At 44.0% G+C, this 21,107-nt stretch overlaps 1 protein-coding gene across 7 annotated transcripts; it reads left to right on the forward strand.

Moving 5' to 3' along the window:
* The first annotated feature begins 378 nt into the window (after positions 1-378).
* Positions 379-20,987, forward strand: tjp1b (tight junction protein 1b). Of its 7 annotated transcripts, none has more exons than XM_085915449.1 (28): positions 379-523; positions 5,818-5,874; positions 6,255-6,379; positions 6,454-6,556; positions 6,708-7,023; positions 7,340-7,446; positions 8,235-8,403; positions 8,474-8,618; positions 9,733-9,866; positions 10,242-10,347; positions 10,641-10,791; positions 11,335-11,443; positions 11,531-11,750; positions 12,254-12,438; positions 12,520-12,615; positions 12,709-12,791; positions 12,907-13,117; positions 13,201-13,301; positions 13,395-13,745; positions 14,220-14,453; positions 15,494-16,345; positions 16,437-16,528; positions 16,735-16,950; positions 17,076-17,212; positions 17,343-17,808; positions 17,895-18,112; positions 18,430-18,573; positions 19,415-20,987. In XM_085915449.1, exons 2-28 carry the CDS (start codon positions 5,827-5,829, stop codon positions 19,507-19,509), a joined length of 5,214 nt encoding a protein of 1,737 aa, XP_085771575.1. In that variant the 5' UTR covers positions 379-523; positions 5,818-5,826; the 3' UTR covers positions 19,510-20,987. The 7 variants fall into 7 exon arrangements, with proteins under 7 accessions (XP_085771575.1, XP_085771577.1, XP_085771578.1 ...); XM_085915451.1 differs by having other exon boundaries at positions 18,430-18,534; XM_085915452.1 differs by having other exon boundaries at positions 18,430-18,513.
* Positions 20,988-21,107: the final 120 nt, after the last annotated feature.

Below are 21,107 nucleotides of genomic sequence, written 5' to 3' on the forward strand. Positions count from 1 at the left end.
GGGACAACATTTTCTTAAAAAGTACCATGGACTGTATATGGATGCTCTTGATATGAGTCAGTTCGAGCTGGATGCAGTCGCATCCATTTCACCACACATCGTGGGGTTTTTCAAACGATTAGCAGACATGGTTTAAATTCCGCGTGTGAATTCTGAGCCCTCTGCGTAGCTCTCAAGGTGGAATGGCGATGGGGGCGATGCTGCTGCTGCCGCTACTGCTGCTCTACTGCAGCTTCCGTGGACAGCCTCCCCTGCATCCCAGCTCCATCACCCCCCGCGGACTAGCCTAAATGGTTTGTTCCAAACGAACCTGTCACTGCCACCGCGTCGGGCAAGCCAACCGAAGTGTGCGCGCAGAGGGGGTGGAAAGGAAGGAAGGAAGGCATCATCCACTGCCTGCCTGCCATTGCAGTGCGGCGGCTGCTGCTGCTCTGGAGCCACGCAAGGAGGACTTTTCCTTCCCGGCGCACATATTTCGGGGGGAGGGTTGGAGGACGCCACACAGACCGTTGTTTGTGCCAAGGTGAATATGTTTGTGGATGTATCCGTTGTTTTGGCTCTCGCCGCACGCGGGGAAAGGATGCATGCCCCCCCCCCGCTCCACCAGCGGGTACGAGCGAGCGAAAACGGTACAAGTGGAGGTAACTTAGCGACCCCAGTGCTAGTTAAGTGCATTTACGCGCTATGCTAAGCGGGTTAGCCATTCAACCCTATTCGCTCCTAAACGAAATGGCAAGCTACTTCTCCATATATCTATCCTTTTATATGGTTCTCGTATGTCCTAAAATGTCATTCGGTCAAGCTGTCATTCGGCGGAGCACTCGTGGAGGTAACCGTTAGCCAGGAGCAACTAGCCTAGCTGTTACCACAAAATGTCGGCCAGCAAAGGGGGCTCGACTTGACCAACGAAAAGGATGAAAGGGGGGGGGGAACGTTTAGGAAGTGTCGTACCGTAACCATGTGACACCAAGTGAGGTTGACGATTCCGAAATATGACGTTGGTGTTAAGCTTTAGGGTGAAGATTGAGCACTTGCTCGTATTGTATAGGTGGTAGTGCAGTACCCCCACCGAGGGTCTTTAGTCACAGCTCGTTAGCACGTTGCTAACATTAGCTCGTTAGCTGACGCGCTCGTCTCCATCAGCGTGTCCCGTTACTTTTACCGCAAACAATATTCCAGGCAGTTGCCAGACAACCTTGTCGCGGTTGCATCAGATGTGATCATCGCTCGAAGAGAGTCAACGGATATCAGCTGTTACCTGTTGAATGTTGGCATTTATTGGTACAGGTTAAGATCTTTGAAAAGTTGTTACAAACTTGTGATGTTCACTTTTTTTTAGTAATCTGTGTCATTCCATTTATTAGCCCAGAACAGTATGTTTTAATGAAAGCTAGCTTCACTTTTGTCAAGGGTTGCTCCTTCTCTTTTTCCTTTTTTTCCTTGCTAAAAGTAATGGAACTACAGCAAATCCGCTTTTTACAATTCCGATATTTACAATTAAACTGCAGTATTTGCTGCACATTTTATCAAGTACTTTCTCAACTACTAGTCATCCAACCAAAATCTTATTAAGCTGTCAAAATAAATACAAAGTTCACCATCTGCTAAGAGGCAAAAGTCCTTTGGTGGACTAATGAGAAATATTCAGGAAGCAAAAGATACTTGGTGGCCCAATGAAAACGAACCATTGAGAAATTAATAAAAGAACAGCCAAAATTGGAGATGTGTCCTGATTATAAATAAGTGGTACCTCGAAAGAGCTCTTTTGTTCGGTTTGTTTCACATTCAGGGCAAGCCCTTGGCATCATACAACAGTCTCTATGCTGACGCTTCAAGGGCAGTCATACATGTTGTCCTGCAAATTATCTTACCCGGAACTCTCATGGGTGCAGCAGACTTTGAGTCATTGTGGTTTCTGAAGGACACGTCCATGTTGTATTTTGGGCACCCAAGTCCAATTTAAGATATGTTAACATCTTCTACTTATATGTTTGACACTGTTACAGGTTAATTTTATGCACATCCGTTTGTCTTCTTACATCTACAAAGCATCTTTAAGATTTTCTGATACTGAACATAAACTAAAGTTTGGAGATGTTTGATTGCACCGAAAAGTTGTGGTTTTCGAGATGCAAGGATTCTTCATGCCGCATAGAGGAACCCATAATTTGAACCGCCTGAAGGTGGTTCATTTCAGACGCTGATCATATCAAGAACAATATAAAATAAAATAGAAATTGCAACGTTCAACCTTCATCCTGCAGAGAGGCAATTTCAACAAATCTCCATCGACCGTCGTACCTTTCACAGAAATAATTCATTGAGCACATTTGGCTTTTTTGTATCTTCAAAAAGATGGTCAGCCATGCGTGACACTAGCTTCTAGCTGCTAGCTAGAATCTAGCACGTCTGGCGTACCTCATGAGCGTTCGGTTTAGCCAACATCAAAGAACTAGCTCGCCCCAGGAAGGGATTGAGTTGTTTGACTTTTAAGATTCCACAGCACATTACGGCTCTGACTACAGTAACACAGAAGCTCGGCGTGACTGGAGTTGCTCGGAAAACCCGCAGTTAAAACACGAGGCGTTATCAAAAGGGATATCTCTGGAAATCCTATGAATCACCTATCAATCACAAACCTTCTGTGGGATGCACAAGCAAGCTTTCATCATGAGTGCTTTTCACCAGCAGTTTTGTTCTCATCCCACACACTGTGACAGCGACGAGACAGGGTGCAGGTCAGCAGCTCTGCTTATCAGCACATTCCTGCTCTCCTGGGCTCCGTGTGGCCTGCTGATAACTTCCACTGGGCTTGATTTAGTGCTGGAACTGATTTCCTGCTCTGTGGCTCTGGTCAGGATCAACAGCTCCAGCTGTGGGTTAGCTGGTGTTGTCAATACTATCTAGAAAGAAGAATACAAAAATCTCAGGTTCCAAATTGGCTGGAGTTATGTATTTGTTGGAAGCACATTTTATAGCAGACATCTGAAGGGTTTATGGCAAAATTGACTGGCTACTGTGATGAACAGACAATAGTTGTCAGTTTGCTCAATTAAAAATGCCTATTCTAACAAAGACTGAGGTTTTGTTTGCTCCTAGTAACCAATGGCAATATTATATGCACCTTTTTTTTTTCCCCATTCCCTGTTGTATAAACATCTTTATCACAATATTTCAAGCAAAATATTTCCCTTTTTAAAGTACAATTTTATACTTGCGTTTCTTTACGTCTGCTGGCTCATCCTTATTTGTAAGCCTCTGAAGAAAATCTGCTTTTTGACGCGCCGGTCCAAGTAATTGTTGAAAAATTATGACGAATAAAAAAAGATAAGTGTTCTGTTGTGACCATCAGTCACTGCTGAGCTGGAGCTGCGCTGTATGTGGGTGTATAACTTGCTTATTTCAATACATAGATGGTGTTGAGTATCATAAACGCACCAGTTCACAAAGTGCAGTGATACAAAACTGAAAACATCAAACTAATACCTCAACATCTTTATGATGTCAGCCTTTATGATGCATCCGAACCTTTTGTGCTGTGATCTATCTATCTTAATGGTCGCACATATTTATGTCGTATGTGAAGATTAAGATGGTCCATAATAGCCGCTCGGGTGTTTTTTTGCGGTCTGAAGTTGACTCGATGGGTTGTCCTCGAAGCTTTCGGGTCATGTTATGCACAATGAAACATTGTGCCGTGAAGGCCCGATACAGCATAGACGGCGTAATGTACAGTCCCTTCGTGTCATTGGTTGTGACACCTGTCTTCTCAATGTGACCGGGAACAGCAGCTGCATTGTAAAGAGGAAAGGATAACATCAGCTTTCAAAAACCACTTCCAACATGTAGTGAGCCATCATTTTCTTGGAAGTGGGAGAAAAAGAAAAAAAAAAGAGATGAAGGGAGGGGAAAAAAATGCCGCTTGCCGAGAAAAAGCGATGCTTTGAGCACCGAGGCAATTTGAGAGTTAAATCCGATACAGCAGTTTACACTGCGGATGGATGTTCACTAGCACAGAGTCCCGTGCTCTAGCCCAAACTGCAGATCCCACACAGATCGCTGCCAAGCCCGAAGGGATTTGCTTCAATCCCATGAGCGTGTGCAGGGTGGGATCCATTTTGAAGAAGGATGTTTGGAAAGGACATGTTTTTAGTTTTTTTTTTTAAAATAATAAATATTCTAGAGGAATATCAATTTGGTTTTTTTCCTGATGTCTCTGCAATACTCGTGTTTGTCCTTGTGTCATTTGCTTTTTGTTTTTAGTTTAGCTTTGTTTGTTTTTTGATCAAAATCAAAAATCTGATTTTTCGCAGAAAAGAATCTGGGATTTTATTTTCCGGCCATATTTTCCAGCCCGATTATCAGCTGTGCATTCCATCTGTGTGATGGTCCATCTGTGTTGTGCCCGCTCCCAAGTTGCTTGGTCGTAATCCCCCCCAAGCATGGCCCGAGCGTCTCCTTGGAGCTGCCAGCTTTGGCTCTGCCTCGTGGCACGGGGCTTGCGCTGGCACCGCTTGTTTGTGCTCGGGCCGGGCAGGACAAAAACATCATCAGTCAATGGGGCGACTGAACAGCCATCTGTAAAGGGGTCGTTTTCTTCTTGCTACTAAAATAATGTTGGGATGTCACTTGGTCCTTAAATTAATATTATTATTTTTATAATTGCAATTCGGCCTGTTTGTTAAGAGTTAAAAGTTATGAAGAGACATAAGGCTTTTTTTTTTATTATTCATGATATTATATATAGCAAAATCATCTTGTTTTGGCTCAAATTTATATCCAGTCCTTACCCAGCTAACGTAACCCCAAAAAATGTTTGTCTGCCCACTATGTTGCCTGTTTACTTTTGTTCATTGAAAAGGTAGAAAGGCATTTTAGTATGTAAATCCAATTGTGTGGCAAGCACTGCAAATGTCAGCCCACTTTTAAATTTTAAAACACCACAGTGGTCCCTGTGTGTTACCGCAGCAACAAGCACTGCGGGAAGAAAACGCCAAACTGCATACTTTCAAAGGCGAAGGTGTACGTGAAAGGGAGAAGGTATTTTTTCCCAAATGTCAACAATATATCGTCTGCCTTGGCGGCACACAAATTTTTTTTTGACTTCTTTTCATCAACATTTCCACAGGCTTGACCGGTTGGACATAAGTGTAAATGATACTTCCTTAAAGAGTCGCAGTTGGAATTCTATCTTTTCTGCAGTCTTGTTAATATTCAAATGTCTTCACCCCCCCTCCCTGCTTAAGTGCTGCAGTGTACATTGTGTTGGATGGGGGAGTGGTGATCTCATTCAAACTTGGTCTCACTCCTCAGTCTACCGAGTCCCGCCACAAGCTGCCTGAAAAGATAATGACTGTGGCTCCCAGGCCAAGAAACGTGTGGTGGTCCACTTGTGGCGATTTATGCCTTTCATTTCAGTTCTTGTTGGCCAAATTATTATTTACTTGTAGACACGCTGCTGCTATCATCCAAATATAGAAGGACATATAAAATATTCTTATCGATTAAGTTGTTATTGTACATACTTTTTTTTTTTTTTTTTTACTACCCTCTCGACTTAATCATGTTTTATAAGCAGACATTAAAAATGTCGAGGTGAAATGCCGGAGGAGTTCAAGAACGAGCAGCGGAGGCGCTAAGGACAAGGTCGCAGTAACAGTTGAAGGAGCTGACCTTCATCTTATCCTCTCGGGGTTTACTGTGACCAAGGCTGTGCTTTAATATCATTCACTATCACTGTGACCTCATTTTATTTTATTGTTATTAGCGTGTCACGCGACTGTCGTGTTCCTCACGTTGTGCTCTTTGTTTTTCTAGAGCGCAGCAATGGAGGAGACTGTCATTTGGGAACAGCACACTGTAACACTGCACAGGGTGAGTGAGTACTTGTCAAAAGATCTTGAAAATCTTTCTTTGAAAACCACATCCCGTCCGTTCCAAGACAATGTCTCGGAGCATCCCAGTTTGGATTGAATATGTTTGAGAAGATGCCAGCCTGCTTCGTGACAACGGTCCAGGTGCTTTGAACAAAGCACAAATGCACTCGGACTCCACTCAAGGCTACAGTCGGCATCATCATTACGCTGACATTTCTCCATGCAAGCGTGCAATTTTCTGGCCCTCTGTGTGATGTGCAACAAAATATCGAGAAGCCCTTTCAACTGAACGCATCCCCTCGAGGCATCTTTATCGTTATGACGGGTCGTATCAGTGTATATAAATCAACGCGCTCGTGTATTTATTTTTCAATACAGGCACCAGGGTTCGGCTTCGGGATAGCCATATCAGGAGGCCGAGATAACCCTCATTTTCAGAGCGGCGAGACCTCCATTGTTATCTCAGATGTGCTCAAAGGCGGGCCGGCTGAAGGTCTACTACAGTAAGTGATGGGCAGCGCAGTCGGATCGGTTTTGCATTTTCCGTCTTGCTCCAGCGTGTCTTTTCTTGTCGTAGGGAAAATGACAGAGTTGTCATGGTCAATGCTGTGTCTATGGATAATGTGGAGCATGCCTATGCGGTCCAGCAGCTTCGTAAAAGTGGAAAAATTGCCAAAATCGTGAGTTCAATTGTTACCGTTGTGTTACAGTGAGTAATTCCAAAATAGAAAATGAAAGTCCCCTTAGCTGACTTGAGTCGATGCGATTGATTCATCTCCCTGTAACCGACCTCGTCCTTCTATTCCTGACGTCTTGATTTCTTTTGAGCAGACAATCAGACGGAAAAGGAAGGTTCACGTGCCCATGGGTCGCCTCGGGGAGCGGGAAACCATGTCCGAGCATGACGAGGAAGAGGACAGTTACGACGAAGAGATATACGAGACGCGGAGTGGACGTAGCGGCGCGTACAGCGGCATGGGCGGAGCCATGGGTAGGCGCAGCGGTCGGAGCTGCGGCCGACGAGACAGGGAACGTGAACGCAGCGGCTCGCGGGAGCGAAGTCTCTCACCTCGGTCGGATCGCCGCTCACACAATCTGCCTCCTCGCCCCGCCAAGGTCACGCTGGTTAAATCACGGAAAAATGAAGGTGAGGCTCACAAAGTCGGGGATAGATGAAAGAAAGACAATTAGTCCAACTGTTAATCCTGGAAAATCACTTTATTTTCCGCTGGGTCAGAATTAAATTTAAGTCAATTTTGGTGAAGTTCCAGGGAAGGCAAAACTTGCCAACCTCAGCAGAATCCAAGTTACTCAAATAAATCTTAGTAAAAAGAAAAGAGGATTTAATCTTCTTTAATCTTCACTGTTAATCCTGGCGGAAGCAGAATCCGCGCGTAGTCTGCGTCGTGCCGTCTTGTCAACTCTGCTAGCTAACCTTGATTTTGTTGTTGTCGTTCACCAAGCAGAGTATGGCCTGCGCTTGGCCAGCCACATTTTCGTCAAGGACATCTCCCCCGAGAGCCTGGCAGCCAGGGATGGAAACATCCAGGAGGGCGATGTTGTACTGAAGGTGAGGGAGGCTGCTGGGGGAATCATCACAAAATGTATGAAACAGACGATTAGCTTGCAGCAAGTACTTTTTATCATGGTTGGAAGTACAAATGAGAAGTGGTAATGTAGTGAATTTTCTTTTCTTTGTATTTTTTTTACTGCTTTTTTTTTTTTTTGTGCTGTCCAAAGTTGCATAACAGCACTTACAGATGCAGGTTGCTGTGTTTTCAGAATCGCCACATAAAATAGCAGTATGTGCATAACAGGTAGTTCTTTTTTGTTTTTAACCAACTGCTCTCAATCAGTTCTGTTCTGACAATGAAATGAAGGCAAGGGGCTATTTTTTTGTTTCAAGTCTTTGCAAATTTTAGCACACTTCACCTCATCATCACTCTGCCTGCACAAGCTTAAGAGATCAAAAATAAGATTTGTATTTAAAAAAACAAAACAAAAAAAAGACAAAAACGTGTGACCTGAGAGATTATGTGGTAGTGAGACTGCAACCCTTCCCAATAGGATGCAGTAAAGACATTCATTAGTCAAGATAAAGAAATAACGGCGTTAGTACGCTACAATTCTTTCATTCGATTTCTAAGGCTTGTGGTGCTAATGGAGTCTGGGTTTCTTCTCGACACACTTTAAATTTGATTTCACTCTGATAAGGATGACCGGTGTCAGTCTGCATTTAATCATGACCATTTAGTGTGCTACTAAAGTGGCAGACAAACAGTGTGGGTTTAAAAATAACTGGCCACCAGGAAAGCGTCATCATGTCAACGATAACAATCCATCTTCTGATTCTTGTAGATCAACGGCACAGTGACCGAGAACCTCTCCTTGATTGATGCCAAGAAGCTGATAGAAAGGTCAAAGGGCAAGCTAAAAATGGTTGTCCAGAGAGATGACAGAGCGACCTTGCTGAACATCCCTGACCTGGATGACAGCATTCCTTCAGCCAACGCCTCCGACAGAGACGGTGAGATTGCTGTTAAGTGGTCGCCGCTCACTGGCTGGGGTGCTTAACAGTGTGTATGTGTGTGTATAAGACATTTCAGATATCCAATCTCTGGCATCCGACCATTCCAATCGATCGCACGACAGACTTCGTAGCAGCCGCTCCCGATCTCCAGACAGACGATCGGAACCCTCAGATCACTCCAGACACTCGCCACCTCAAGTCAGCAATGGCAGGTGAAGACCAGCAATACAAAAAAAAAAAAACAAATGCACGAAGGATGGGTTGTTAAGCCTTTTTTTATTTGCGTTTTTTTTTTTTTTTAATTGACAACATCATTCCTTGTTACTTATATTTTATGGCTGGTTTATTTTTTAAAAACAGTATATCGGAATAGTGCATCACATTTGCAAAACTTAACGAGAGCATATAAAAATGGCATTTTCATAAAGTGCATTACTGTATACAGTATATGACTTGACTATAAACTTGATTTTTCTTTTTTCCCGTTCTTTGGCCAGTTGGAGAATACCGTAAGTTCATGTAATTTGTGACTATGGTAATTAGTTGTAGAACTAGTAATATTTAGTATAATAGTGTAAATCTTGTTTGAAAAAAAATGTGCTAGAGAAATAGACCCTTATTATTTTTGTGCTAAACTTTAAACTCAAAACACAAAACACTTTTGTAATGTTGCTGAAACAGTTTTTATTTATTTTTATTTTTTTTAATTAACATTAAGGATATTTACACTGCAGTTTCTGGTGGGTAATATTTTGTGGCATTGTCCTGTATATGTTATCCAAAGCAGCTACCACCAAGTGCCGTTGACATCCCTCAGCCACCCGCCACAGCATTGTATAAATTCACAGACGTGACGCCAGCATTGTCATAAACAAGCTGGCATGTTGATGACTCCATTTATTGGCATTGTGTGCAGTCTTTGCTACTGTTTATTTCAACCTGATGATGACATTGGTAATAAATCGCTTTTTTTTTTTTGCGGTAGACTTTGAGGCATACATTCAAGCTACAGGCTATTAAGCGTCTATGTGTTCACCTTGAAGACGGAAGATAAAGATGCTATAAATAGAACATATAAAAGAGGAACGTTGTGACCTTCAAGACCAAGATGCTGCCTCTGGCTCAAGCTGTTCAGTTGTCCTGTTTTTATTTTTTTCTGTCCCTTATGGTGGGGACTGGGGGGGGGGTCTCCATAATTTAGTGTGGTTTAGTGTTTGTTCTTCTTTGTAGCAAATGTGATGAATCAGTTTGCCTCTCAACTTTTATAGGGCAGCTATGTCCGTATTTGATGGAGAACTAAACCAATCCATCTCTTTTTGACCTCAGTCACAGAAGTCGAGATGAGGAGCGGCTATCAAAAGGCGCTTCAACACCAGCAAAGCTTTCAGAGGAAATTCCTCCGCCCAAGCCGAAGGAGCCGGCTCTCACCAGAGATGACAAACAACTTCCGCCGCTCCCAGGTCAGACACTCAAGCCTCAGCAGCCGAACCCAATCTTTGTTTCCTGTGTCATATGCGTCAGAACAGCCCTAACAAAGAAGTCTTGTGTTGTCCCAAAAAAAAAAAAAAAAAACTCCTGTTTTTACCCAGTATTTTTTTTTTTTTTTTTAAGTACACGAATTCTAAGAAAAAGTTCAGCTTCAGACGCCTGCTGAGCAAGGCTTAACATGCCTGGAGCCAAGTGAAAATAAAACCATAAGATCTTATTTAGTCTGACGTCTCATTCCCGCCTGCAGCGCTCTGTTTCCTGCTTGTTTGTCCTCTCTGCTTCCTTCAGTGTTTGTAACAATGATTGTATTTTGTTTTTTTTTCATTTCATATGCACGCTGGCTTCAGAGCCGAAGCCAGTTTACGCTCAGCCTGGACAGCCTGACGTGGACCTGCCTGTCAGCCCATCCGATGCCCCTGTGCCGAGCGCTGCCCACGATGACAGCATCCTTCGGTATTATTCCTTGTAGTCATCCTTAGCTGCGTCACAAATTTGGCCTCCTTGGTTTTACACGAGACTATCAGGAGAGGTTGAAGTCTTAAAGTAGAACACCAAAGTGACTCATTTTTGTGGTCATCTGCAAAAGCTGGCGACTGAATTTTTAAGCAACTCCACAAAGTTGAATCAAATACAAAGTAGGGCAGCATTCAGAATTCACTCACTATTGGCTTTGTTTTGCAGAACACAAAAAATTCCATTGAAGTGTATCTCGTCTAATAAAGTCTGACTGTTTTCTTTGTCCTCAGGCCAAGCATGAAGCTGGTAAAGTTCAAAAAGGGGGAGAGTGTGGGGCTGCGGTTGGCAGGAGGGAACGATGTCGGCATCTTTGTTGCTGGCGTGCTGGAGGATAGCCCAGCTGCAAAAGAGGGCCTCGAGGAGGGTGACCAAATTCTCAGGGTACTTTTCCTTTTACCTAACATCAAGTGTTTTAAAATTAATGCTTTTTGAAGGGGGGGGGGCGGGGAAAGATTTTTTATATACTTATTTATTTTTATTGAACATTTTTCACTTTTCCTAATGTGGACAGTAGGGAGTGCCAAGTGGCTCCATACAATTTTGGCTTATTGTGCATGCAGCTTGAGTGCTCCTTTTTTGTTTGTCCTTATACACAATGCTCACTCCAAAATTCCTGTACCTCTGGGCCGGTCTCTTAGCAATGACTTAGTGAATGCACTGTTTCCTTTCACTGTTTGTACCATTTCCATGCAGCCATATATCTCTTTTGTTACACCTCTTTTGTTTGAGGAATGACTCGAATTCTTACACCCCACAAAGAAAAAAAAAAGTTTCCCTAGCAATATGGAGAACAAAAATATCTGGGAACCCTTAGTTTATAAATTTCTACTCTTCACCACGCTCTCAGTATTGAATCAATGTTACAATTTAGCTTGAATGCATCAAAAGGCACCACCGAGGCTCATCGTGTTTACGGAATTGCAGGTAAACAACGTCGATTTTGCAAACATAATCCGAGAGGAGGCAGTGTTGTTCCTCCTGGATCTTCCGAAAGGTGAAGAGGTCACCATTTTGGCTCAAAAGAAGAAAGATGGTAAGCAAAACTGTAATCATTCTTGTTATTCCAGCTCTGGGTCAGATCATAGCTCGCTCACTCTCTCTTAATATTTATCTTTTTTAGTTTATCGACGGATCGTTGAGTCTGATGTGGGTGACTCCTTTTACATCCGGACCCACTTTGAGTACGAGAAGGAATCTCCATACGGGTTAAGCTTTAACAAGGGCGAGGTGTTCCGGGTGGTGGATACCCTCTACAATGGCAAGCTGGGTTCCTGGCTCGCTATTCGCATTGGCAAGAACCACCAGGAGGTGGAGAGGGGGATCATCCCCAATAAAAACAGGTGAACAAATAACTCAAGCAACAAGATTTTTTAAATATATTTTATTTATTTTTTTTTTTTATTATATGTTGCTTGTTTTTCTTTTTTCTTCATCAATTTATATTTAACCTTATTCTTATGTCATATGATGCAATGCATTTTAGTTTCACACACATTAGCAACGTGATATTAAAGTAAGAATTTTCACAGTGTCAATGTAAATATTGCATTGTGTTCTTTCTTGACAAGAGGAAGCTCTTGATGCACCTCTTCAATAGATTATGCAGGGGAACCTGAAGTGCCTGCGCTATGTTGACGTTAGCAGGAAGTTTGAGCATCCCAAAAAATGACACGTAGAATAAATGGAGCATTGGATATTTGTTTTTTTTATTTATTTTAAATGTGTCATTTACTTGAAATGCTCTCTGTTGCTGGCACTATTGAGATTAGCCGTGCCAAGTTTATGACACATCCATTACCTTGTGCGTCAAGTCTTCTCTGCCTCCCCTACGATATTTCAACAGAGCGGAGCAGCTCTCCAGCGTGCAATACACACTCCCCAAAACAGCCGGGGGCGACAGGGCGGACTTCTGGAGGTTCCGCGGTCTTCGCAGTTCAAAGAGGAACCTCAGGAAAAGCCGAGAAGATCTTTCTTCACAGCCGGTCCAGACAAAATTCCCAGCTTACGAGAGGGTTGTATTGAGAGAAGGTGACAAATCTGACCGTGCACATTATGTGAATATTTCCTCTGTATTTGAATGATACAAATTCATTTTATATGTGATCACAGCTGGTTTCCTAAGACCTGTTGTGATATTTGGACCCATTGCCGATGTAGCACGAGAGAAACTGTCTCGAGAAGAGCCAGATCTTTTTGAGCTTGCAAGTAAGTTTACACATCGTGATTTGAACATCAGGTTAACGTACAGAAGCTATGAAGTCCATTCAAAATTTATATATGCTTTATTTTATTTTCCAGAGAGCGAGCCCAGAGATGCAGGAACGGACCAGCGCAGTTCAGGAATTATCCGTCTTCACACCATCAAGCAAATCATAGATAGAGTGAGCTCTCGTTTCTTTTTCTTTTTTTTGGTTGTATCAAATATCCACAGTGCATTATTATAAAAAAAAAAAAAAATCACCCCAACTCATCTTTTCTTCATCTTCTCTTACCAAGGACAAACACGCTGTGCTGGACATCACTCCCAATGCTGTGGACAGGCTGAACTATGCTCAGTGGTACCCAATCGTAGTCTTCCTAAATCCCGATAACAAGCAGGGTGTGAAGAATATGAGGACAAGACTGTGTCCAGAGTCCAGGAAAAGTGCCAGGAAGCTGTATGAACGAGCCATCAAACTGAGGAAGAATAATCATCACCTGTTCACCAGTGAGTGGCCACTGAATATTAAAAGGCACTAAAAAGCCTGAGTTATTTCCTTTACGTTAATTACCCCAAATCCTCTTTTATAGCCACCATTAACTTGAACAACATGAATGACGGTTGGTACGGAGCGCTTAAAGAAACCATCCAGCAGCAACAAAACCAGCTTGTGTGGGTGTCTGAGGGAAAGGTGAGCAACGGGCACCTTGTTTTTAGGGAAAATACGTCACAGCTACAAATGCAGTGTGAGTTGTGAGTCCAGGGGTAAAAGTTTTCCTCTTAGGCGGACGGCACCACGGAAGATGACTTGGATATCCACGATGATCGTCTGTCCTACCTGTCAGCGCCGGGTAGCGAGTACTCCATGTACAGTACGGACAGCCGCCACACGTCCGACTACGAAGACACGGACACGGAGGGCGGCGCGTACACTGACCAGGAGCTCGACGAGACCTTGAATGACGAGGTGGGTCTGCCCACGGAGCCTGCCATCACGCGGTCTTCCGAACCTGTGAGGGAAGACCCACCTGTCATTCAGGACACCCCCGGTTACCCCGGATACCAGCACCCGGTGTCGCCTGACCCGGCGAACCGTATAGACACCACTGGCTTCAAGATGACATCCCCGCAGCAGGTAATGTTTCCCAGACTTTTAAACCACAGCAGTGTGTCCGGATAGATGTACTGTACAGTGTAAAACTCGAGAGGTTAACTCGTCTCGGTTGTTGCCTAAGGCCATGTCCACACGATTCCCATTTTTATGTTTTTGATTGTGTATATTGGGTGTCATCTATTATGTTCAGGTTTCTGAAGGTGCTCAACATAAATTAGTACACTTCCTTTGAAAAGTAAGCTTTTCATTCATAAAAAGGAATGATTAAAATAAAGCATTTTTTGGCGCACTCTGTAGGCGACATACATTTTCAAAACATTTGTGTCCGTGTGGACATAGCCTAAATTGAATTATTCAACCTGATTTAGAAGCTACTGGTACATTGTCTGATGAAAGCAGATGTCTGGCGCATTCAGAAATATCAAGGTGTTGGGCTTTGACTTTGTGTGCCCTTGGCAAGCCGTGTTTGTAAATGTCTTTTAACAATATTCACAGCAAGAGGAGGCTTCTCTGCCCATGCCCTCCTTGACCGCAGCGGTGGTAGCGCCCCCTGCTGTTGAGCAGCCTGTACAGCTAGAGGCTTTGCACCTAGAGGAGCCGCCCCATGCTGCAGCCGCAGCTCCTCAGGCTGACTCACTTAGCAGTCCCAGTCCTGCCCCTGAGCTTTTTCAGCCCCCACCACCACCACATGAACACTACCCACCTGGACCACCTGGTCCAGAACCAAAGGTACCCGCTGTTTCCACTGCCCACTTGGACCGGGCCTGGGCCACAGTCTGCCGTTTTAACTGCCTGTCTTCACGCACATGCTTTCCACTCGCTCTCTGCATGAATTGCGCACACTGTGTGTGCCTCACTGCGCCCACTGTGTGCCTCTGGCTCCCAGAGAATGTGCGACATACTGGTCCACATGCACAATGGCGAGACCTGGGAGACCAGAATGACTGGTAAATCTTGAGTCTTTGACCAGGGTGAAGACCATCAACAACCAGCCCTAACTGTTGCCTTTTACTCCCTTTGCATGGCTCCAAAATATTTTTGGGTTCCTTTAGCTTTAACTCTCTTCCGTAGATGAAAGACAATCCTTTCGAGTGGCCTAATTGTAGATGTGTTGTGTTTTGTAGTGCCAGTAGTTTTTTTTTTTTTTTTTTTGCATTAGATTCAAACTGAATGTTGGTTGCATGATGAAAGCTAACCTGCAGACAGTACTCTTGATAACGATTTCCGTCAACGCAATTCTCCCTATGGAACAAATCACTCACCTCAGCACACTGCATTATGTTAATGTTCACATGCTTAGTTCTGAGGAGATGCCAAGAAAATCAACCTTCTTCCATAGGAAGAGCTGTTACTCAATTTGCTGTCTACAGGCTACACATCATATGTTTGAGATGTGGCCTTTCAGAAATGAAATTGATTTTATTATCAAACACGGGAGAGGAAAAAAAGTCTAAGATGGATGATCGTCATTCTTGAAAGGCATCTTGTCAAACGGGCATTCAGAACTCTTTCAATAAACAAACGATTGCTTGTGTAACTTTGCACTTTGACAAATTTCTCAATGTAATTTGGAAAGTGTTACATACTGTATGCTCACTTCCATGAATTTCACTTTTATTCAGCTGGTTGTTTTTTTTTTTGTTTTTTTTCCTATCGTTGGGGATTTCTTTCCCCAAAGTTCTACCTTGAAACACGAAGATGGTTAAACGCGTAGGATCATCGCCCTGGTTCTGTCTCCAAAACATTCATTTCATATTGTCTTTTCACAGATGTTCAAGAAAGACCTGTACAATCTGGAGGAACCTGTCCGAATGAACCATGGCCTGAAGCAGTCACTGAGCTACACTCACCAGCTCCCGTACCAGGACAAGCAGCCATACCGGGAATACGAGCACCCGCCTTACGGTTACGACGGAGGCGGCTTCACAGAACCAAAGTCTCACAACACTGACTCTCACATGCACTACGACAACCGTGTGCCTCATTACAACGAACAGTGGTCGCCGTACGACCAGCAGACCTCACCCTCCCAGCCCCCAGCTTACCAGCCGGGCCACCAGCAACCCATCGCCTACGCCCCCCGCTCGCCGTACGAGGACGGGCCCGGGAGGGACTACAGCCCGCCGCAACCTCGATACGAAGACGCCCTTCCTGTGGGATACGATGGCAGAGCGCGCCACACTAAGTCTATTCGCTACGATGACCCGCCTCCACCGCCGCCCCCTATTGGCTACGATGCGCGCTCTCCTTATGAGACAGACGCTCACAGCTTTCCCATTAACTCGCCTCGTTCCCCAGAACCGCCAAAGCAGTACTACGGCGATTCTGGTTTAAGGCCCGCCTACATTCCCGGTCCACACCGGGGCTTCAAGGCAGGGATGCACGAGCCTGTGATGAACTGCGAACCACCAATCCTCCCTCCTAAAACAGAGATTGTTACATCCCCTTGTGAGCCAGCAGTCACTCCTGGATCTAAACCCTTGCCACCCCTCCAACGGGAAGACCTCGAGGATGACCCGGCCATGAAACCACAGTCGGTTCTCAACAGAGTAAAAATGTTTGAAAATAAACGCTCCGTTTCAATGGACAGGGCGAAGGAAGGAGACTCGTCAGTTCTCAGGGTACATTATATCAACGTTAGCAGAGTGTGCTGTTCTTTTCTCTCAAGAAGGAACAGACTTAGGCTAATTGTGTCCTCTGGTTCTCATTCAGCCAGCAGATGTTCCCAAACCTTCAAGTGCACCTGGTCCAGTGCTCAAGGCAAATTCGCTCAGCAACCTGGAGCAGGAAAGGTCTTCCTACAGGTACGTTGAGGTCATCAACAGCACCCTCAGGCGACAGCAAAGGTAGAGCAAGGACATGTTTTTTTTTTTTTTTTTTTTCTTATGCCTGCTAACTGTTGTTTGAGCCCCATCTAGTGGCAGCAAGTAGTACAGCATATTCAAGGTGTAAAAGCAAACAAGAATGGTGGCATAAAACACTGCCTTATTTTTGTTTGCTTCATTTTTAGGGCTCCTGAGCCACAGAGGCCTCACACCAAACCGCTCGATGATGTAATGCGTACCAATCACTATGACCCGGATGAGGACGAGGAGTACTACAGGAAGCAGTTGTCCTACTTTGATCGTCGGAGCTTTGACAGCAAAGCCATGGGCCAACCCAATCCTGGCATCAGTCGTTTCCACGATGTGGCCAAACCAGCTCAACTGTCGTACCCGTACAACAGGTAGAAGCACACGCCTTGGACACCACTGCAAAAAAGAAAAGAAAGGAATTTTCCTGCTCTTTTTTTGGTTTTGCTTTTCAACAGCAATTTGTTTTATTCAATCTTCATGTGTTCACCCCAATTAGAGTGGAGTCTGTCGAGAAAGTGAGTCCAGGTGACAAACGATATGACCCCCTACCTCAGATAAGCCCCTCTTCTCAGTACGGACCCCCTGGCTCTGCCATCCCACCCAATACTCTGCCCAAACTCATCCCAAGTGATGGTAAGATCTCAAATTACCTGCTGGAAGATGGACTAGTTGTACTTTGTTGGCATTATTCTGCAACAGAAATTGATGTCTGGAACTCATTGGGAATCTTTATTATATCTGTGATTGTTTCTATTCTCTTTAGTGAACTCCATAGTCGAGCCACTGAGCTCCCCCAAACCCGACTTGGCAGCTCTAAGACCCGTTAGCAGGGATGAACCCACACCAATCGGCTATCTGCCCCCAAGGGCCCTTCCCGACAAGTCCCCGGTCAACGGCACGGAGACGGCTCCCGCAAAGACCGTCGGCGCTCCCGTTCCCACCGGTTACAACCGCTACGTCCCCAAGCCGTACACCAGCTCTGCGCGGCCGTTCGAGCGCAAGTTCGAGAGCCCCAAGTTCAACCACAACCTGCTGCCCAACGACACACAGGTGAAGACGGAGCTCCTCGCTAAGCCCGGCACGGTGAGCAACAGCGGGGGAAAGCTGCAGCTCTCCCCCCAGCCTCTGGACCACGACAGTGGTCTGGACACCTTCACTCGCACCATGGACAACAGGCCCAAATACCAGCACAATAACATCAACGCCATCCCCAAAGCCATTCCTGTAAGGTAATTGTCACTCTGTCTCTTTCGCCCCACACTCTTATTGTGCTTCAAACGTTGCCCCCGATTGATGACTCTGACTCCCGTCGCAGCCCCGGCGCACTTGACGACGACGACGAGGATGAAGGGCACACGGTGGTGGCCACCGCCAGAGGCATCTTCAACTGCAACGGAGGGGTCCTAAGCTCCATCGAGACGGGCGTCAGCATCATCATCCCCCAGGGCGCCATCCCCGAGAATGTGGAGCAGGAGATCTACTTCAAGGTGTGCCGCGACAACAGCATCCTGCCCCCCCTCGACAAGGAGAAAGGTCAGTCTCACGTGGAGCTTTCCGTTCCCAACGGGAGGTATAGCTAAGAATAAAGTCATTTGGAGGCCTCATCAACCCACAATGCATTGCACTCCAGCTAGTTTGTATCCTCTTAAGATGCTGGCAAAAGGTCAGGTGAGTGCACCCTTTACATTTCTGACACCACTGAAGAAATGACAATTTGCCACAGTGTCTAGCTTGCATAACTATAAATATACGGTCTCCTTAAAAAAAAGACATTGTGGCAAACAACATGCAAGTGTTTATTTGTTCTACCTTTGTGGGCTCTGAGTGTGGCGGCGTGTCCCCCCCTGCAGGAGAAACGCTGCTAAGTCCGCTGGTGATGTGCGGCCCTCACGGACTCAAGTTCCTGAAGCCGGTGGAGCTGCGCTTACCTCACTGTGCGTCTATGACCCCTGATGGTTGGTCTTTTGCTCTAAAATCCTCCGACTCCTCGTCGGGTACGCTGTCCTCTCTCTATCTCTCTCTGTGTAGGCTTAAAGGTTTGCATGGTTGTATAGGAGAGTTTTTTTTCCCCCAACCTTCTTTTCCATATTTCATTCCTTCATCATTGAATAGTTTTTTCCCCCTAGATTTCAGGAAACAATCAATTCTGATTTTAAAAAAAATATATATATTTTTTTTTTATGTAGCAGGGGAAGACTTTACTACCAATGTCTTCAATCTTTTTTCAATGCAATTTCAAAAATTAGCACCGGCTTGTCTTGCTGTCATTTTCACAGAGCAGGTGATTATTCTGCTCCATCAAGCATTCCTTGGTTCCTCGAGTAGAATCATAAAATACATTACGTCGCCCTCCCCCAGCTCCTAAATGTGTCGTTGGCCTAAAAGATGTTGCGCAATAAAGAGCCGAGAGTCAGTATTCATTCAGCCTTTAGCGTGTCTACGGCGCCCTTTCAACTCTTAACTGGTCGAGCAACTCTTTGACTAATAGTGGAGAAGAAGAATATTCATATCTTGCATTATTTCTTTTTAGTTTTTTTGTTACTCAGAACACTAACTTGACATGCAACAACTCCAGAGTCGATCTTTTTTGAATTCATTTCATTGTTTAATTTCCCCAAATACATGCATAAAATGTGATTTGTGCTGGGAAAGAACATAACTTATCTCATTCAAACATCACGATGGATAAGTTTGATTTCCACATTCAGTCTTAACATGTGATATTGAACATTTGTATTTTTCAACCGTGGAAGCAAAATTCTAAATGACAATTCATTTGATGACTTTACTTTATATATTAAAAAAAAATAAACATATGATGTGTATTGTGCGCAGGTGACCCTAAAAACTGGCAGAACAAATCTCTCCCCGGAGACCCAAACTACCTGGTGGGTGCAAACTGTGTTTCTGTGCTCATCGACCACTTCTGAAGAAGGTGACAGCTGGTCTGTTCTTGAATGTGAAAGAAGGTGGCAAGGTGATATGGGGGAGGGGGGGGGGCACACGGTGAATCCACCACTCTCACGTTGTTTACCTGCCTAACCCCTCCAAAGGTGGGGGAAAGTCCAGCAATGTCCAGCTGTTGTTGTTGTTAGGGTCATTTTTCCGGTGCTTTTGAGGCTTGCAAAAAAAAAAAAAAAAAAAAAAAGGAACAATGGGACTGAAGTGAAAGTGCATGACGTTGCCACAGACTGAGTAATCTCATCTTGACTTTTTTTTTTTTTTGCTACTTTTGTAAAATGTCAGGGGTCTCACTTATCAGAGCTGCAGGTTCTGAAAGATGCACATTTGTGACTTATCAAAAAATAATAATAATTTGACGGGTTGAAAGAATGCGTGTACGACTTTTTTTTTTTCTTGGTGGCTTTCAAAAGATGCTGCTCAAAAAGGAAATCAGATAATCAAATTGAAGGCGGCCTTTGATAGATGGTTCCCACAAGCACTCAGCCACCGCTCCCAACTCAGAAGGGAGAAATGAAGGGACACTTTGAACTACCTTTATTTTTTTTCCGGCTATAGTAGCAGGCAGCGACACTGGCAAGAAAACCTTTTGGGGGTATTATTTGAACGCTCGTTTATAAATGGTACCATTTCGATTTTCCTTTTTGTTTCTCCTGTTATGATTCTCTCAGAAGTTGAAAGTGCTCAAAGTGTTCAATTTGTGTGGTGCTATTTAGTTGATTTTGGCCGTGTAAAGGGCAAGACGCACTCGACTTAGGAAATGTTGGTCGACACGCACGGATGGGGTTATAGGTCAAGCGTTTTTCTTGTCTGACGCTATTTTCAGCTTTAGTGCGAATGAACCCATTTCAAAAGAATCCTATGCACTCTTTAATAAGTGAGGCCCCAAATCAGTAAAAATAAGAAGATAAAAATTGGTGAAATAATGTCCTTTAATATTACTGAACGTGTTTTTTGGCAAAAAAAAAAAAAAAAAAACTTCCCAAAGGGCAAAGTCGGTATACGCCAATCCTTTTTGTTTGCAATTGGTGTGACCGTCAAGAGCCACAAAATACGTCGACGGAATCGAGGTTCACAGTTAGCATCAACGACGGCCTTTTTGTTGTGAGCGGGCACTCTCTGTTGAATTTTTTTTTTTTTTGTAGCAAATCTTTCACCATGGATAGACTATAATGACTTGATTTGACAAACTCCTGCTGTCTAGAGATCTATGCATGTGCTATGTATGACTCAGGTCCAGATGCCTGCTACCACTTCTACATATGAAAAGCCCATCCAACACTGCGAGCAGTGATGCCTTATCTGCATAGAAAATTAAACACAAATACACATATAGATACACACACACATATATATTTACATATATATACTATACATATATATACATATATATACTATACATATATATATATATATATATATATATATATATATATATATATACACACTATACATAAATATATACACATATATATATATATACTATACATATATACTATATATACATCTATAAATTATATATTTTTTATATATGTATATTTATATACATATGTACATGTGTGTGTGT

This window comes from Syngnathus leptorhynchus, chromosome 6 (assembly GCF_054491065.1).
Source record: "Syngnathus leptorhynchus isolate UIUO chromosome 6, UIUO_Slep, whole genome shotgun sequence".
Taxonomy (NCBI): domain Eukaryota; kingdom Metazoa; phylum Chordata; class Actinopteri; order Syngnathiformes; family Syngnathidae; genus Syngnathus; species Syngnathus leptorhynchus.